This window comes from Pleurodeles waltl, chromosome 3_1 (assembly GCF_031143425.1).
Source record: "Pleurodeles waltl isolate 20211129_DDA chromosome 3_1, aPleWal1.hap1.20221129, whole genome shotgun sequence".
NCBI lineage: Eukaryota > Metazoa > Chordata > Amphibia > Caudata > Salamandridae > Pleurodeles > Pleurodeles waltl.
Window position 1 is genome coordinate 1,398,721,414 of NC_090440.1, and position 20,791 is coordinate 1,398,742,204.

The 20,791-nt window shown below is 43.6% G+C and overlaps 1 protein-coding gene across 3 annotated transcripts in view; it reads right to left on the bottom strand.

The window, feature by feature from the left end:
• LOC138285238 (NXPE family member 4-like) overlaps window positions 1–20,791 on the bottom strand; it is a 116,768-nt gene that overhangs the window by 65,993 nt on the left and 29,984 nt on the right. For 2 of the 3 annotated variants that reach the window (XM_069224932.1, XM_069224931.1), the window contains exon 3: window positions 4,702–4,750. The exons of the other annotated variant lie outside the window; for it this stretch is intronic. In XM_069224932.1, coding sequence (XP_069081033.1) covers window positions 4,702–4,750 — 49 coding nt within the window. The remainder of the gene's footprint in view (window positions 1–4,701; window positions 4,751–20,791) is intronic. 3 annotated transcript variants of the gene reach the window in all.

Genomic DNA, 20,791 nt, shown 5'->3' on the forward strand with positions numbered 1-20,791 from the left:
CATGCCTCTTACATACGGGATTACATGTAGTATAGTAATGTCTAGGTTTTATGGTCAGACTAACATACAGTATTTTTACTCAAATTATGATGTTACCTTTGCATATGTTCCTATAATAGCGCAGCTAAGCCAGATTGCTAAAGATTGGGATGCTAAAATAATGAGGGAATTTTTCGAGCCAATGCAACCTTTTGAAACGGCTCACGCTCATAGGGAAAACCTTACCTGCTCGCTCTCTGCAATAGAAATAAGCTTTTTAGATCGCACAGATGATAGAAGAGCACAAATGAAGGCGAAATTAGAAAAAGAGCTACATAAGAGGACTTCAGTAGATAATTATGATTTTGCAGCAATAAAGACACAAGGGAGAATAGCTTTAGATGCTTGGCATGTAGGGAAATGTTGTATATATCGAGGTGAATCCTATTATGACAATATCTTTGTAGGAGCGAGTGAGTGTAAACATACGTTTATCTTTAAGGCCAAATGGACATTCATGATGAACGGACTTGACCCTGTCATTCCAGGTGTATATTACATTTGTGGGTATAATGCCTATTATCGTCTTCCAAAGGGATGGTGGGGGAGATGTTATTTGGGTATAGTGTTCCCAAAGGTTTATCAACTGGATGACCTATCGATGATTCAAAAGACACCTGGATCCCATCGTATCCAGAAAAGAGAGACCGCAGCTGCTGTGGTAGGAGATATATTTGGAGCCATGATTCCTTCGTTGGGAGTTGTGTTGAATTCCATCAAGATAAGAAAGTTGTCTACTATAGTGGATAACATGTTGACAAAGTTTTCAGGTGCTATAATCCTGATAGATGCTGAACTTGCAGCGGAGAGAGCTATGACTCTTCAAAATAGGCTTGCTTTAGACATTCTTTTAGCAAAGGATGGCGGCGTTTGCAAAATGCTTGGTGCACGACACTGTTGTACGTATATTCCAGACAATAGTGTGAAGATTAAAACTATGCTTGCTAATCTAACAAAAGAGAGTGCAGATTTGAAGGAATTGAAAGAACCAGGAGTGTGGGAGAAGGTTGGAAAAGGACTTGCTTCAGTGGGACATTGGATTGGGGGAATTTGGAATGGAATATTGCTAAAAATAATACAGGGAATTCTAATAGTTCTAATTTGCATATTTGGAATTTGGGGAATAAAAAGGGGAATAATAATGATTATGGAAAGAATTAGAAGAAGGAAGGAAGAGAAAATAATGAAGAGAATGGCAGAAGAATACAAAGCGAAAACTAGGGTAATTAAAAGGAAAAGAGAACTGACAGAATTTTAATGGAATAAAATTTGTGGGCATGATTTGGTGTGATGACAAGTAGTCATCAGAGGAGGGATTGATGAAGCAGAAAACGAAGGTTTTACATTTATTAACGCATAAACGTAGTGTGAAATAATCATGTGTGACTTTAACCGAACTAATAAAGATTGTACGGGGACAAAATGTGCCCTCAGAGTAGTTTGCCAACATTTATAAACGTGCTTATATAACGTGATGTATTAGAATTGCACTAATCCGACATAATCGTAAACGTGTGCTATGATTTGCTTGTTTGAAATGTTTTAGCTTAGCATTACTTTAGTGGAGGCTTCGGCCTAGTTGCCTGGTCTCACGGGTTTAGATGCTCGTATTTTTCCATGTGCCATTAAACGTGTATTTCTGCTTGAAGCTGTACTTTTCCACTGAGATCGTTCACATGCTTATCTTAAGGTTTCGTGCCAGCCTGGCATATTTTCTCTTTACTCCAAGGTCAATCTGCAGGTGCGGACAATGGAAGCTCTGAAAGTGAGTTAATTGGTATAAAATGTTGCAACTTGCGTACCCGTCTCCAAGGATAATGTATGCTTAAGTAAAAGCTTGAGAACTGTTGTTTTTGATTGGACAATTTGAAGCTAACCTATGAACCCTCCAATGGAAGACCCTACTGGATTTGAACTGTTGTCTATTTAAACCAGGTGCACGAGAAGAAGGTAGCCATTACCAGCCATTACAGCCATTGCACCCAGCAGCCATTACAGCCATTACCAGCTCGATACCCGCCATTTTGCAGGACATTGCAGCTATTATGGCCCACCTTGCTGCGACGCCATTTTGAGAGACTTTGATGCTTTCTCTAATCGAGAGAAAGAGACTTGAATGATTCTTACCGTATAGACTTTAACTTTGATTTGTCCCTTTGCATGAAGTAGTAGTTTTACCTTGCCGCCGTGAGGCAACTGCCCCGTCCACCCCTGCCCCTTTGCCCCGTCCCATGCTGATCGAGAAACGGTACCTGTGAGACGAAGACTTCCTTGAATGCTGATCGTAATTGGTAAATATGAAAGGAAATTGTACAATTGCATTGTGTTTCTTTTAGGTAACCAACTGCTGATTTTGATAAGAGCCCTAGTTAGGAGTTTTCTAAATTAATGTTGCTAAATTGTTTTGCATGAAGCCCCACATGCCGATGCTAATTTGAGGTTAGACGAGGATTCCTTTTGTCGCACGATGCAATTTGAGATCTTGTTATGCTGACTAAATGTATGCAATTAGTTCATTACAGATTATAGTTCTAGTGATTTGCATTGCTATCATCGAATGCCTTGTTATTCAAATGCTACATAGATTGCACCTGTTTCGCCGTTATGGACAGCTATTAATGTTCATATATGTTTATCATTTGGTGTTGAGACACATCTATATTGTGCTAGCTTTGTTAATATAGGGAAATAAATTCACTAACTTTGAATAAACTGGTGTGGTTATTCATGACTGGAAGGTCAGGGTTCGCCGAAATGTATTCTGGATTGATTGTTAAATGTTATGTGGATCAGGGCATTGCTTATGTCCGTTATTGATTATTGGATTGTATTAAATTGATTGATTAAGGGTGTCGAGGGTCCCACTTAGTCAAAAGGTTCATCGGCCTAAAGAGCGTCCAAAGTACCGGTAATTTACTAGTACGGACCGCTCTATCAGGCTTCAGTTGGACCCAGAAACCTGCTGCCCCTCTGCCTTGCCAGACCTTGTGAGCATCATTTTTCCCAACTTTCGATTGCAGTCGGGACAGAACTTAAAAGGAGTTCTCACCATCAAAGAAAATATGGTAAATCAGTCTGAAAACACACACAAAAACAATAGCAGTAGACAGTCATTCTCCGACCTGGACCTCTTATGAAGCGAGCATGAGGAAATCGGGTCTTTAGAGGCCCATCAAAACTCATTCTCTTTAGTGTTTAGAACATCATATAATTCTGTGCTGACGTTTTTCTTTGTTCCTCAAACATAAAACCATAATATACATTGTTCGGTGTGGATAAAAGTTGGCAGACATTCTCTGGAGCTCCTCTGCTTGCTTTGAAACCACAGGTGGAAAAAGATCCAAAGCTGGTAGTCTCACATTTGGGCATTGCAATCCAATCACTAAATGGCAGGATAGTGCTCTGTAAACCTCTAGAGCAGAGGTCTTCAAACTTTTTGATGCTGGGACCCCCTCTTAAACATTTTTAGGTGTAAGGACCCCCTTCTGATAAAAATTTCTAGAACCTGGTACTCCTCATCAACAACAATAATAAACGTCCCCATTTCACACAGCAAATCATTTTTACTGTGAGGAAATAATATTAAACAGTGTTTAGCAAACCAAAGGTCAGTGAGTGTGGGGGCGTGGTCAAGGGTGTGGCTAAAAACAAAGGTCCTCATTTTGGCATAGGACAGTGCCACAAGTCTTCTTGCTACACTGCCCCACGCCAATACGAAAGGGCAGGAATGGGCCGTATTTATGAAATACAGTGCATTCCTGTCCTTTCCCCCACGCTGGCACACAATTGTTGCCTAGCGCCAATGTAGGCAGGATTGTATTTGTGCAGGAAGGGGCACATTCCGGCACAAAAACTATCCATAGAGGCACTGTACCTCTTTCTATATGTGCGGCAGATAGCGACACACATGGAAAGAGAAAAAAACAAGGAGAAATTAAAACATTTCTCCTCATTATGCCTGCTCTGGGAGGCGTAAGGTTTTGGCACTGCCACAGTTTACGTGATTTTGTCAATCTGGGGCAGCGTCAAAATCCATGCGTGTTGCATGGGAACACCCACCACTACTCCCATGGAACGCCTCCTCGACGCAAAGTAAGGCAATGCAGCAGCTTGCGCTGCTTTGCCTTTTTCCATATCTACAACGTCATTCAAAGCCACTCAGGGTGGCTTTCCGTCACCTCATAGGTATGACTGAGAGTCTGGTGCCGCTGGAGCATTAAAAAAAAGTGATGCTCCAGCAGCGCAAGTATCTCATAAATAAACTCAAAATATTCTCTGTTTTTTTGTTAAGTCTTTCACTGTCAGGTAGCTACATATAAAATAACAGCCAGCTTAAATGAAAAATAAATAAAATAAAGTTGTTACTCATTGGTAAATGCACTGTAGTGCATTATGAAACCTCTATTAGTTAATGCACTGCAGAGGTCTGCGTGTAACCAGAGAGCGACAAAACTAAATCTTGGTTAGTGCAGTTGAGAATAGTGACTTGTGTATTTTTAGTGCCATGAGGTCACAGCCTGTGATAGAAAGCACTGTGAATATGTGAGGCATTATTTCATACTTGCATTACACACAGTATAAGACAGGCCACTACAAAAAGGTTTAAGATAAAACTGTGGTTCCAAAATGTAGATTTAAGTAATACCAGAGCATATGCAATACCTTTTTTTTTTAGTAGCTGTCACTTCAACACCTCCAGGTAAAGTAAGCACTGTGGAAATACAATTACAATTAAAAGCACGCACTTCATAGCGCAGTTGTTAACTCTTTGCACTACCCTCAAAAAGAATAAATATTTGTGTCATTTAAAGCTGCTCCCAAGCACCCTTTACATTTGCAGATGAGCTTGTAGAGAACATTTTCATTTCATTCAGGAAGCAGACGCCCTGGGAAGGCCTCCTTAGCTGTCTATGCGGCTTTCACAGAACAGGAGACTCAAAGATCAGCTGAGGCATTTTGAGGATGGCTGGGGTAATGCACGACCCCCTTTCCAGGACTTCACGGCCCCCCTGGGGGTCGCGACCCCCAGATTGAAGACCTCTGCTCTAGAGTAAACATAACCCCACTGGTCATGCGGCATGTATGGATACAAGCACACAGGGGTGCTCTGGACTCATGGCTTTTTTCTGGATCACATTTTTAGTTTTAGCAAATTAGGAGCAGAAACCGTGCAAAGATTTACTGCACTCGAGACAAAACCGAATTTAGCTAACTTGAATGCTTGCAATACAAAGAAAAAGAGGGTACTTTTGCCAGTAGTTTGGCCCTACTATTATTTGGCGGGCCAGGCTCCTGCCCTAGGTGAGCACTGTCCCCAGTTGGGAACATTTGTGAGTCCCCGAGACACCGGCCTCTGCTCACATCATCTGGGTCATGGCTGTTGTGCTCTTTCATCTGACCGTTGGGATTTAATCTTATATGTGTTGTATTTGGCCTTGGGTGTCTTCTAGTTCTGGGTGATCATAGGTATAGCTGGTCAGTTGTTGAGATTTGACCCTGACATTCTTTAACATAAACGTTGGCAATGGATTTGATAGCTTTGGATGGATATGCAAGGACATGATACAAACGAGTTTCACTTTACATTTTTCAGTATTCGAGGTGTGGTACACAAAGCAGTCGTTTCTAGCAAACACAGGTATTTCTGAAGCCAATCCAACTTTTGTACATTGATATATATATTTTTTTAAGACATTTTGGGGCACATTTAGACTCTACTTGCGCCGAATGTGCATCAAAAATTTTGACGCACATTCGGCGCAAACCCTGCCCCATATTTATACTTTGACGCCCGACCCCGCGGACGTCAAAATCCCACCATCTGCGTCATTTTTTGGAAGGGGGAACCTGCCTTGCGTTAATTATATGCAAGGTAGGCGTTCCCTTCCAAAAAATGACTTTAAGGCCTGTGCGCCTTATTTATACTCTGGCGTCATTTTGACGCACAGGAGGGGGTGGGCCTTAAAAAACAGCGCACAGCCTGATGGGTGCCGTTTTTTTAACGCCTGGGTCAGGGCAGGCGTTAAGGGACCTGTGGGCTCGGAAGGAGCCCAGAGGTGCCCTCTCCTGCCCCCAGGGACACCCCCTGCCACCCTTGCCCACCCCAGGAGGACACCCAAGGATGGAGGACCCATCCCAGGGAAGTAAAGGTAAGTTCTGGTAAGTATTTTTTCCGTTTTTTTTTAAGTGGCAGAGGTCCCCCTACATGCCACTATGCCCTATGACCATGCCCAGAGGACATAAGTCCCCTGGGCATGGCCATTGGGCAAGGGGGCTTGACTCCTGTCTTTGCTATGACAGGAGTCATGTCAATGGAGGTTGGGCGTCCAAAAAAATGGCGCAAGTCCTGTGTGAGGCCTGATTTTTGCCTCAGACCTGACTTGCACCATTTTTTGATGCACAACCCCCATTTTCCCATACGCCGGCGCTGCCTGGTGTGAGTCTTTTTTTTTTACGCGTACCAGTCCGCAGCGCCGGCTAACGTCATTCCATAAATGAGGCGCCCGCATGGTGCATTGGAATGGCGTTAGCCGGCGGTAACATTTTTGACGCACAACTGCGTTGGCGCAGTTGTGCATCAAAAAGTATAAATATGGCCATTTATTTTTCACTGATACGAAAAACAACAGGTATAAAATCAACAGCCATCTTCAACTATGTCAATGACAGGGTAGGTTTATACAAAAATAACAAATCCATGTCACAGTAAAAGGTGCCCAAAATCGCACATATACATAGCAGAAAACTTCAGACTAGCCCCTGAAACATTCAACAAGTATAGTAGTCAGTGCTCAGTGCCAATAGTCCCTTCCTCATCTGTTGAGGAGTGCGATTGAGCGCCCTCATTGTCCATGAATCAAGCCAAGAGTTCTGCCCCACAACCCCCTGGTATTTCTCAGTCTTATCATCAGGTCTGCACCCCTTCAACCATATTTACATAGCCACCCCCCACTCAGCTACGTCTGTGACTCCTTGCTCCATACTCGGACCCAGCGCACCCATCCATGTGATTGGCACACGTCACTTAGCCAGGAGCAGTACCACGTGCAAGAATTTAAAGGCCATTTTCACATTGACATTTGTATTCGACAATTTTTTTGTCTTTTCACAATGCAAGGTCCATCAATGTTTCCAATGTCCTCAAATTAAGAAAGAGTAAATAAGAGATGAGCCATATTCTTGATACATGGGTGTATGTACATTTATAGCAAAGTCCTGAAAAGAACTGCTGAACCTTGGAAAAGAACAAGCGAGACAGCGGCCTTTGTCTGCAAAATTTGGTTCCTTCTATTCGTCCCTATTGTCTCTAGCTCCCCCCAATAAATTAACCGAGATTCATGCAGGTTTCCAAAGATACCCAGTGGCATAACAAAAAATGGTGCTCTGGTCTGCTAGAACATAAAGGGTCCCGAGACGCTATTTCACAGCTGTTCACATACTTTTGGTTTGGCTGTAAGTGGACCATAAGAAGGATGGGAGGCCCCCCTGCATCACGGAAAGTTAGGGGTCCGTATTATGCCCCTGAGGATACCCACCCTAACTTTCCAGTCACCTGATCAATCTGTTTAAAAATTTCAGGGATTTATCAGAATGAGATATTTTTTAAAATAAGTTACGTTGAGGTATGTATGTTAAATGGTACTCAGATTATCAGTAAAACAAAGAACGTTTTTCGTAAGGACGACCCAGCTTGCAGTGTGGTTAGGACACACGATGTTCAGCCACAGGTGTCTTTCAAGGGGGTGTCTGAACTAAGAGGTTCATGTTTTTGGCGGGGCGGGGGGCTGGAGGGGTTCCTTAGGGGCATGGTTTGTCGCGTGACAAGCTCCTAATTCCAACCTTTTCTTGTAATTGGAAACGGGACAGCGTGTAACTGCTGCACAACAATTTGCACACAGCAGCAGCCATGAAACAGGGCCGACGGGTCCGCCTAGACATTATCTATCATCTACAGCTCCGCTTGCTCGAAGTCAACAATAAGGTGTCTTTAATGAAGCTTTTCATGACTGGCGTTTCATGACTGGCGTGGAACGCGCAAGAATCTACCTGAAGTGTAACAAAGCACTTGGCTGCCTGGGGCGGAGGCACACACAAACAAAGCACAAAAACTGTGCAAGTTCAAACGTCCAAGCATTCTTGGTGTACACGCCATGTAATCAGGGCAACAGGATTCGCGCTATTCATTTACTGACATTTCCAATCTGTATGGATCCGCTTTTAATTCTCTTAAATTGCATTTATCCTTATTTACTTATTTTGTAGGTGACTAAAAAAGTAGAAGTTGGAGCTGGAGCTGGCGTATTTCAACAATGATTTACCTGCCAGATGTACAGTCACATTTTGATACCACAGAAGTCACCTGAAATATCTGCACTGGAGTACAGCAAATGTGGATTCACCGTGATGTCAGCTTACGCACCTATTGTCCTGACTTAGAAGTCACTGAGTAAGAGTATTTTCAAACAATGAAACGAAGAACAACATTCTGCAATTTTATATTTTTAAAGGTAAATAAGTATACGGGAATAATTTTTCTGAGTTTACATGCAACGAATCAGTAGAAGTGGAAAACTGGAAGCCTTCGATATGATATATATATATCATAGCATTGAACTCCTAATGTAGACCTGGAAAGCCCTATTTCGGGAGTTTTTCAGCGTGGGATGACGGGAGGGGGAGCTTTAGATCTATTTTGTTTCTCTTCTAAATCGCAGCCCTAATTTGAACCACTTAGCCCTCCCCCAACACTACTACATGCCCTTTTGGCGACTACATATTTTCCCTTCCTAGTTGTATTATTTACAACATCTGTAACAATTTTGTTCGTGTGCCTCTTACCAAACTTTTTTCCTAGCAGGTTTATGGAAAAGAAACAGTTTTGTATTTTTCTTGCAGATATAGGTTTTACACCTCTGCATGTGAGTGGCGGTGTAACATTTCCACTTTTTTTTTTTGTCTCAGGAGGCTACATTTCCACTACTCAATTCTGGAGCATGCAGCTCGAGTATGGTGTCCAGTTCTTGAAAGCCATACAGCAACACAAAGGATGATGGACGGCGTGTTGAAACTTTTCAAACTCTCACCCCCCAGTCACAGATCTGGGTTTAATCCATCGTTCTTTTGCTCACCATGCCACCCCAGTTTGGACCCAGCCATATGCAAATCAGTCTTGACCCTGTTCCCTATGGGAACAGTCCAGCCCGAACTGCCAAGCCAGGACCTCCCTGGACCGTAAACAAGCTTCCTAGGACCGGTTTCAGGGTATCACCCTTCATCAGCTAGGCTAGCTTGAATCCAGTGGCACAGTGAGCAAGGGACCCACGTCTGGGCATACCCTTCCCACTTAGGTCAAACATAGCAACACAAAGGATGATGGACGGAGTGTTGAAACTTTTCAAACTCTTACCCCCAGTCACAGATCTGGGTTTAATCCATTGTTCTTTTGCTCACCATGCCACCCCAGTTTGGACCCAGCCATATGCAAATCAGTCTTGACCCTGTTCCCCATGGGAACAGTCCAGCCCAAACTGCCAAGCCAGGTCCTCCCTGGTTCTTGAAAGCCACTTGGAGTGTAGCATACCCAATTCTGGAGGCCACAACTGATATATCAAGTACGAATGGCATACTGCTCTTCAAGAGTGTAGTATGCCATTTTGGATCCCACAGCTACGAATATAGTGTTGAATTCTGGAAGCCAGAATGTGGTATGAACTTCATGAAGGCTAGATGTGATTCTAGAGAAAACCTACTTAAGGAAAAACGATCTGGAAAAACAATCTGCATAAACCTGTTGCCTCGACTATTCCCAAATGAGCGGAATTCCAAGGATATACTACAGCTGGGTGAAAGGTCTTCTTATGGAGAACAAGCACTGGCAAAGCCACTAGGTCTGCCCTTCTTTTAAAGCAAGTGCACAGATTTTCTATTTTGTTGTCTAGGTGATCATTTAAGTTATCACTGAAACATATTCAGGACTAAAATCCAACAACAGTCTTCTAAGCCCTGAAACTGGTGACAGATGTAATGAAGTATTGGGGTTAAACGTAAACATGCCCACTTTCAAGTCTAACAAGAGGGATTAAATGTAAAAGAACCAATCATGCAATAACCACATACTTTGTCATGCAGTCTTAAATAAAAGCATTGTTATGAAGAACTTCTGGGATTAACTCATTTTGTGAAAAGTAAGGCATACAGATGGCCTGGAAGGTCCATATACCGAAAAAGGGTGGGGTACTGGAATCTGCCTGACAGAGCACCTGCTTCAGCATGCCGACATAATACTACACCACAAGCATACACGCACACATAAACACACACACAAAAATAAACAAGCCAGGCAAACACAGTCTGTCACTGCCATGAGACAAGGAAAAGGCTAAGGATGAAAGGTAAGTTACAGTAACAATCGGAGTGAAAGAAGGACAATATTCGAAAACTAAAGCAATGAAAGAACAATTATGGTCTGAAGAAAGTTGAATGATTAAGAAATAAATTTTGAATACACCACGCTCGTGAGACAGGAACTAACAAATAGACTATGTTTCAAGGAAAAATACTGTTAAAAGGGATACCTGGACATGGTCCAACACTAACAATGAGAACATCCAATGCCTGGGTTGGCCAACCCATTGCCCCATGCTGTGGTGGATAGAACCAAAGTGTGAATGACAACTTCACAGACCAAAGGATTAAGAACGTTGGCCAAAAACCCATCTAAGTATGTGTATGATATATACACTGACGCAACAGCAATTGGTGGCACAGGCTCCCTTTTTCGCTCTTGAGCACTTCTGCTGGACATCTCCCAGAAGTCAGAGCATCGCCTTGTTCTTGAACCCGTCTGGCATACGAGATCACCTTAGGGTGACGGTACGGGTGTAGGAAGACCCCACAGGTCTCAAAACATGGCTCAGTCTATGGCACAAATCTCCTGGCATATGGGAGTCACCAGAAACAGTCTGGCACACAGGCTACCGCATAATCGATGCACAGCTGAATCCTCACACCTTGAACGGCGAGCCCTCATGGTAGGGCTCCCCACTGGACATTGCTCCCTCCAACACTCTCCTCTTCCTCACAGGGCTCACTGGTCTTGGCAAGCAGGCAGGTGCTGGTACTTCAGGCTCCATGGCAGGTGGTCATGGTTTCCCTGGGTGATGTTTCCTAGTCCAGCAGGGAGACCTGCAGGCCTTGCCCCCCCCGTCCTGGTCACAGTCAGAATTCCTGCAGAGCTTCCCTTCTCACACAGCCCATCTGGCCGCTCGGCAGATGACAGTTTTTTAGGGACTCAACCGACCTTTCTTATAGTCAGTTTCCAGACACCCAATGTGATTAAGAGTCTGGGTCTCTGATGTTTTAAATTGTAGTTCTGCTTCTTTGGAAGTGTGCACTTTTCCTTTTCATCTTCCTTCATGAAAGTTGTCTGCCACAGCAGGCACGACTCTGAAGCGGATTGTCCACAATATAATAAACCTGGAAGTGAGCCACAGCGATATGTGCACCAAATGGTTAATCCCAGATCCCCAGCAGTACTCTTTATGCTTCTGTTATCAGGCCCATCACCTTTTCTGAGATGTGTCCAGGGTCCCTTCCTTGTGATCTATCAGTGAATCGAAAAGCAGACTTTGAAATACAAAGGAAGTCTGTTCTGTCAAGTTTGTCCCCTCACATATCTCAGGAATGCAGCAATCCACAGATCTGTCTGGGGCATTCCTCTCCTCCTCATGTGTTCACCAGGCAGTCTTCGGCTTCCTAAAAAGGATTCCAGGACCCTCCATGTAATGTACCATTGCGGGAACACTCATTCCTTATACATTCATTGCACCCTTTCTGTTCAGCACTGATGCCTCTAAGCATTTTACCCTTACATGTACACATGCATACACATACACTCAATATGAACGCACTGTTCTGCACTAAAACTTTTCTATCTTTAACCAGCATGTGTTAGTTTGAAACACACACACTGCCAGCGTGCCTATTCTCTATGGATGTGCAAGCACACATACATGTGGTCCCTGAGCACACAATGCACAGGACTACATGTGTCATGTAATGTATTCCTCTCAAGCATTCATACACACATACACTCATTACATGTACTAACCACAAATGTACTGCAGAGTACTGCACTGTCCATGTACTGTACCCTTCCCAGACACACATACAACTAACACAGAGCCAGTACACCTGCGCTATACAGCACTCCACACCTACCTGATGTAGGCCAAGGGTGAGTTAAGCACACAACAGCAGAAGGTTTAAAAAGGTGAGTGAGCCTGTAGGCCTCACTCCAGCTACACAAGATAAAATATCCTGGTCACTCCTACTGATCACTACACAGTATGCTGCCACCATCGCACTCGTGCTGCTTAACCCTTGGTTAGGGTGGTAGCCTTACACCACTATGAAGGTAACGCTTTGGGTGCCGCTCTCAGTCCAACAAGACAGCAATCGGCAGAAAAAGGTCTATGTCATGCCACACACACATAATCTGTGTTCGCCTGTGACAAAAAGTCAGCATTAGGAATCCAAACAATAGTACAGTTGGGCACTAAGGGCAGGGACACACATCTCTTACCATACAGAGGAATTTTCCGTCTCAACTGACCCCTTCCAGATCAGACCCTCAACTAACTCCTAACCTGGATAGGTTGAGTGGTCAGATCAGTAAAACCGGCGGGAAAGTCATTCAGCATTGACGTGCGCCCCACTACAAAGTCTAACCTTTGCAAAGGAATAGACCATCTCAACAACTTGGGATTCTCTCCCTTCATAGCCATAGCTTCATACCCGGTTTTATGGTATTTATTTTTTCAACATTTCCGTCTGTATTTATCCATATTTATTTTTTGGCCATTTTATTGGTATTTATCCATATTTATTTTATGTTTTGAGAATAAATAGAGTCTTAAAATGCTATATTTCCATGTTTATTTAACTGATAAACATACACTCATACTTTGATACCTGTCGTGTTTTAGAAAATTAAGCAGCCAAATATAACAACACTACACTGACAGGTAAATATTAGCACTTAATACAAATATATGTTAATATATGCCTGTATTTAAGGAAATCTCATCCTGTTTTTTAATCCCCATGGTGTCTATCTGCTTCGTAGGTGGTCTGGAATTCATAAAGGACAACAAGGAGAGTCAGTAAGAAGAAGCACAATTTTCTGTATTTTTCCGATTTTAAAAATAAATACAGACAGGACATAGATTATTTTCTGTCTGTATTTATCTCTAAAAATCAGTAAAAACGAAAAATGGGCTTCAGTCAGATTTTGGTGGACGGGTTACTCCGTCACAGCGGTGATGGATATCCCGTCCACCAAAATATAAATCCAATAATTTTTTGTGGGATTTATATTTAGGCGGACAGGATATTTAATCACCATTGTGACAGAGTAACCTGTCCGCGAAATCTAAATCAGGCCCTTACTGTCAGACACATATGGACAGAATTTACGCAAGGCCCACCCTTTGCCAATGTGCTTCTTCTTAACAGTCGCCTAGTTTTGCTCTTTGGGTAGTAACGTACTACTAAAAAAAGGATAACAGGTGCTCTCTATCTTTATCATCCAGCTGGGCTAACAACGCTCCAACTCCCTTGTCAGAAGCATCCGTCTGCACAATGAAAGGCTGACTGTAGTCAGGCAATTTCCTTACTGGTACGGTACATGGTGCCTTCTTCAGTTCTTTAAATGCCTTTTGGCACTCTGGAGTCCATATTACATTTCTGGGCTGCTTTCTAGAAGTGAAGCAGTCAGTGGCGCAACTGTACTTTCATAGTTGGCCACAAGTTTTGGTAGTACCTGATCAGTCCTAAAAAGGCCCTCACTTCACGCTGGATAGCTGGTACCTTGCATTCCATCACAGACTGAATCTTGGCATGCAATGGGTGAATCTTCCTGTTCCTCACCTCATGCCCAAGGTAGACTATAGAGGACTGCTTCAATTGACACTCAGTTGCTTGATGGTCAGTTTCGTCTCCTGTATCCTTGCCAACACCTTTCCAAGGGGCCTCAGGTGATCCTTCCATGAAATGATGAACATCGCAATATCATCCAAGCCACGTAGAACTCCCTTAATCCTGTGAGAACATAGTTCACTAGGAAGTAAAAGTGCCAGGAGCATTCTTCAATCCAAAAGCATCACTTTAAATGGATACAGCCCCTCTGGTGGAAAACAAAGCAGTCTTCACCTTATCATTTGGTGTCAAAGCGATTAGCCAACTACCACTGGTCAGATCCTAGATGCTTAAGTACTTTGCAGCCCTTAACCAAAGGACAAGATCATCCACTCTCGGAACTAGCTGGGCCTTGGTTATCTCATTGAGAGCTCAGTAGTCCACATAAAACCGCAAGTCAGTAGATCCTTGCTTTGATACTAGAACTACAGGACTAGACCAAGGGCTACGAGATCTCTCAGTGACTCCAAGGTCCACTTTGGAAACTTTTGCATTAATGTGTCTGTCACCTGTGCCTATGTCATGCAGACAGACAAGTGCCAACCCTGGAGTCAGTGAGAAGAGGTTGGCAAACTGTCCCAAAACCTCTCTACAATCTCTCAGATGTTAACTCCGGGGCTAACTTAACACTTTTCGTAGTGCCATCCTTCATTTCCCTATTCAGTAAGTCAGGAAGAGGTCACGGTCTTCCTGAACTTCCTCTGCCATAGCCATGACATTCACTGTGTAGTCTATATGGAGGTAAGGCTTCAGCTTGTTCACACGGAACACCCTTTTGGGTTCCCTTGTGGCACCTGAGTCCACCAAGTAGTTTACCTCAGACACTTTCTGAACTACCCTGTATAGCTCACACCATTTGTCCTCCAAAACCCTCAGACAAATAGGCTTCAGCGCCAACACTTCCTGACCTTCCTGGTAGCCAATCAGTGTAGCTTTCTGGTCATACCTTTCCTTCATCCATGCTTAGCTATCCTGAATGTTTTACTTTGCCAGACTCGTGTATTTCACCATCATCTCCCTGAGGTCAATCACATACTCCACCACATTCTTCTGTGAGGCTCTGAGGTTCCTTACACCTGTCTCTTACTTAGACAAGTAGACCCCACACCAGATGTCCTTACAGAAGTTCAAAAGGACTGAACCCTACTCCTGCGGAAATTCTAAGTAAGCAAACCAGATGCATGGCAGGAGAAGATTCCAGTTCCTCCTGAGGTTCTCTGGCAGAGCTCCCATCATGCTTTTTAGTATCTTGTTAAACCGCTCCACCAAACTGTTGGTTTGTGGGTAGTATGCTGTGGAGAAGTGGTATGTTACAACTGCTTGCTTCCACAATCGTCTCACATAGGAAGAGATGAAGTTGGTTCCCTGGTCAGTAATTACAGTCCTTGGAACTCCAATGTAGACAAACTAATCAGGAGAGCTCTCACTACACCATTGCTCCTCAAAGGTACCGCTTCAGTACCTGGTGGCATGATCCACCACAACCAATATGAACTTGATGCCTGACTGTAGGGGAGAGGAGTGTCAAATCGACCAACAATGTCTATTCCTACTCGCTTAAAAGGAACACCTACAAATGGTAGAGGCACTATCGGTGCCTTTGTCTTCCCTCCTGCCTTACTACTCATCTGGCAAACTGGACAGGTTCTGCAGAACCTCTCTGTGTCTCTGTGCATCCCTGGCCAGTAGAACAGTTTTTCCAAACTATCCAGGGTTTTACTAATCCCTAAGTGTCCTGCTAAAGGCTCTTCATGGGTCAGTGACAACAGGAGGCTCCTGTGAACTAATGGAACCACTAGTCTCTTGCTATTACCTGGCTCAGGATTTCCCTGTTCACTATACAGTAGATCATGCTCCCAGCCAAGATCATGTTTCCTGACCACTCCTTTGCTGATCTGATCTGTGGCTTCCTTCTGAAGTCCCACAAGCCTTGGTCACTCTTCCTGGTTAGGCCCACCAACAGCTAACAACCCCTGCAGCTCTGGAAGTGATCCTGACTCTAGCAAATGGCCCACTTCAAGAGCATCATCCTCCTCTCCCTCTGGAGCAGAAGCGATGACCCCTATGGCCACTGCCTTCCTGGAGTCCGCCCTTTCCTGCAAACTACCCTGTCCTGGTTCCGGAGATGATCCCAGCCTCTCTCCGAGACTGCTGTGCAGCCTGTGCTCTGGTCAACAGCTGATGTTGCCCAAGCCACAAAGGCTTATGGTTCTGCCACCAAACCAGGGTCAATCAAATAATTGCTCAAGAGTCATCCAGCTCCTTGTTTTTCCCTTACCCCAACATTAATCATGGCCACCTTGCCGTTCAGCTCAATCTAAATCTTACAAGCGGATACTCCATGCTCTCTCCACTGGTTACCAATCCTGTATCCTTGGCTCCAGGGAGTTTCTCTTCAGGTTAAGGAACTTCCACTTAACCATGGTATGGAAGGCTTCAGTATCCCTCAGGACAGGCACTTTCCTCCCACTGATACTTACTTCCCGCACATATTCCATTGTATTTGGATGAATGTGGTTCACAGCATCTGGGTTCCTCTCCTAAATGTCCATAGCTACTAGGTTGAGCGCAACCAGTCCTTTTCAGGAGCCTTCACCCATGTGTAACATGCTTGTTATCACAGGTGTTGCTGTGTCAAGTTCCTTCTCTTGACGGTATCTCTTGTGATGTGCTAGCTTGTGGCATTTAAAACAAGTCACTACCTTGGACTTAAAGGGACCTCCTTGCCTTCTCTTTTCATGATGCTCCTTCCCAGACACACCATTACCATTTGCATGTTTCCTGGGACCACGTCAAGCCCATGAGAATTAGTCTGACCCTTACCCTCTGGTTTGGACCCAGTCTGTGGACAGTTTTTCACCCTCTTTGGCTTAGAACCATTCTGTTCAAGCCCTATGTGAACCATGTTATCCAAACACTTTTCAGCTAACACTGCAAGTGTTGTTGGATCCCCTTCTGTCATATCAGACATGCATTGCGTAAGTGGGGGTAGAGCACACTTCCTTGAGTCACCCTGTCACCATCAACTGGTTAAGGGACTGAAAATCCTCGGCTTCCATCCCTCTTACCAAATCCACCATGAATCTAAGCCTCAAAGAGAACATCATCCACTCTCTTGAAGTTCACAGTTCACAGTGTTTGATTATTACATCCAGAGTCTTGTTCAGCAGAACACATAGATTGGTGGCCACTTCGCCCATGATCAGTTGGGTACAATTAGTTGACCTAAATGTGAGTCAATCTTATAATTCCTATTTTATTCGTAGACTTTGTCTGCAGGTAATTGGGGAACATGACATAAATGCAATAGAACAGAAAGCCTGTGGAAACTAGGCCGCAGCAATAATCTGAAGACCCATCTCTAAATCATCGATGTGTGCTATAGAAGGGAACACCAGCTGAATGAAGTCCCACTGTAACTAAACCTAATCTAATTCTGCAAATGTTCAACATGACATACATGCAGTCGAACGGAATGATCACCAAAACTAGCAGTCGTCAAATCCTACAAAAGACAGCTCTAGAGCACTGACAGGATTCAGTGCTTAAGAATGTATTGCTTTTCTGGTGCACCCAATAGTACAATCTAAAAATCTCACATAAAGCTGGTAGAAGCAAAACCCATGAACCCCCAGGATTTAGTAGTAAATATATACAATATTAGAATATAAAGTATCCACCTACTATTTTTTACTTTGCAACCAAAGCCTCCTCAGAGTCTTTGAATGATATCCCAAGGACAGCCCAGAATAATTGCAGACCTAAATATGAAAGAACAAAACGAATCTGTAATCCCTGTGCACAAGTACCACATGTTTATAGCACAGACACTGGAGAGAATTTCAACCTGTAGATACTCTAACAGTAATGCAACACAAACGAATAACAGTCTGTCATACTCAATAACTCTGCACAGAAGTACAATAAGTCGACATACTCATACAATGACATAATACAAACATATAATACTATGTCATATGTAATAACGCTATGGTCTGAAGTCAGGGCAGGACTGGGAACCAAAAGCATCCCTGCAAATATAATCATGCCATTCCCCATACTGAATGGAGTGATTGAGTACAGCAAGTATGTGCCTATCTTCAAACGAGGAGTACAATGAAAGAGTCTGCAACTGCATAGGTTTCTTCTTTCTGTAGTTCTTACTTAAGATCCCTTCAGCATTACTGGAGACCTCATGTCAACAATACTTTAAAAAACTTAATGCAAAGCAGAATACAGAGTGACTGGACTTTGCGTCCACTGACTTCAGACATAGACTTTCATTGTTTCCCACTGATTGGCTGAGCTATCAAGGCCATGGCATTTTGACAATGGTTATGCAGTCCTATTTGTTTTCCCTTTGGTGTTCAAGTAGTCCTTTTGTTTGCCTTTAGCTGTCTGTACCCGAAAGCCTCTTGTGGACCATCCCAAAAACTTACAGTGGTCTTTGAGCCCACTCATCGCTTACTATTTACCTGCATCATATTCACGTGCTTTCCTACCTCTTCTTGCATTAGACCCTCCCCAAGAGCATAAACCCTTAATGACTGGTTGACTTGCATCCTTCCACTGTTCCACTGAGGGAAAACATTTACTCATTATTTCAGCACTCCATGAGAGTACATCTGCTTTGTAGTGCCTCCTTTGCTCCCTCACCATGTGCCCACTCCCAGTTTCTTTCCCTGCCCACTCCTTTTCGAGCTCCCTGAATTCCTTTGCAGTCCATAGTTAATATATATATTTTATTGGCCAGGCATGTGCCATTTGCTGCTGGCTGCTTCGCAGTTGTAAAAACACGTATGTACCACTACAATTGCATCTGTTTTTAAAGTTACCAATCCAAGTGACACCATCTTGGATCGAGAAAGAAAACAAATGCCTCATCATCATTTCCTAGGCACGTTCTTGCATGGTGGCGATGCATATGTATGTATCATCACTCATTCACCCACTAAGGAAATGATGCAGCCGTATCAACATAACGTCCCCCCCTTTCTTTTTTGCGGATGTGCTTTTTGCCAATGCTGCAGAATATCGGCAAACACTGGCAAATCAAATAGGTCAATAAGGCAAAACACATTGGCTCTGCCAATTCTTGTTTGCTAAGGAAGTACATCTTGTTTGTCTTTATGGCAATTTAAGGCTTCTCACTAAACACTCTTGCAAGTTCACTGTTGTTTTGCTTTGCTATCTTGATAGCATGTTGGATTCTTCAGCTTTTTTTGTTCAATGTAAAGTCGTACACACAGACACACAAAAACGTTCTTAGCTGGTACCAAAAGTACTGGCCCAATGTTAAAATTATCTATAATGCAGTATTTTATGTTTAAGCCCTTAAAGTAAACATGCAAGCTTTATCGTCTGAATCCAGTTTACAACAGTTTCCTTTGAGGTTACAGTTATCTCTGCTGCTGCCATCTGTTCACAAAGGGGCTCCACTCCGAGCTTCCATATTGATGTAGCCAAAGACATTGATCCGCTATGTTTTTTTCTTTCTAGGACAGCTGGGGGGAGCATACAAGAAGTCAACCAGCCACTATCAAACATTTCTCCCAAACCAAAGTCAGACGTATTAGCTTTGCCCCAGCAGGTTTTTAAAAACCGAGCTCTGTCGACTTTACCAATGCTTGTTAAATCATCCGTCAATGCTTTTCAAAATGTACCTAGTGCACACACATATAAATTAAGTGTAAGATTTTGTTTTATAGTATTGTAGTGCGTTTAGTATGGTTTCACAATTATAATTTATGTGCTATCTAATAAAACATGGTAAGTGAAAGGAAAAAAAAAACTACCTCACTGTGGGATCTGGATGTAAACAAACAAATTTAGTTAATTTCCTGTGGATCAGCTTTTTGTACAACACAAACAAAGTCCAATGCACAACAGCTCTAAGCTGTGCCCCACTCCTTAGCCACAGACTGTACAAATACACAGGACTTACCAAGGATGGCAGTCTTTTATTATACTGTTAGGTCTAATTTAGGCACCACATGAGCTGTCAATTCGAGACCTTTTGTTTCCTATCAGTCGACTAAGAGATGGCCCATTGCTTACTATTGGTTAGCTTCATAGTCACTCTCATTTGCTTGCTTCTTATCAGTCAGCTGCTGTGGGTTTCCTTCCTCTTTGCATGTTAGTCCGTCCCCTGCAGCACGGACCCATTACTTGAGTCCTTCCACTTCTCTTTTTTTTAGGAGCTACATTTTTTTGAGTGCTTCCATTTCAGTTTGCTCCCTTGTATAACTTCTTCCTCCTCCGTGTATCTTCCCTGCCTGTCTGCTTGCACTCACCCGCCCTCCCTCCCTCTTTCTGTTGGCTGTCTTGCTCGCCCCATTCATCCCCCCTTCTTTCAATGCCCTTGTTGCTTGCCCCCACCCACTCTCTTTCCTATTTCTGTTGGCTTTACAACCATCTACCAACTCTCCTTCTGCTGTCCATGTAGGTGGGCCCCATCTGCCCCCCCTCCCCTTCCCCTTTGCTGTATGTGTTGGCTGGCATCCACACGCCCTTCCTCTCTCCCTCCCTCCATTGTCTGTCTTGGCTTGCCCGAATCTGCCCTCCCTACCTACTGCCCTCAGTTCACTGTCTGTGTTTGCTAGACCCACTCTCCCACAGTGCCTCCCTCCTTCTGTTGTCGATGTTGATGTGTCCCCACCTGCTCTCTCTCTCCTTCCCTTTGTTCTCTGGGTTGACTTTCACCACCTACCCTTCCTCGATCCCTTTCTCCATTGTCCGTGTTGGCTTGCCCTGATGTGCCCTCGCTCCCTAGCTC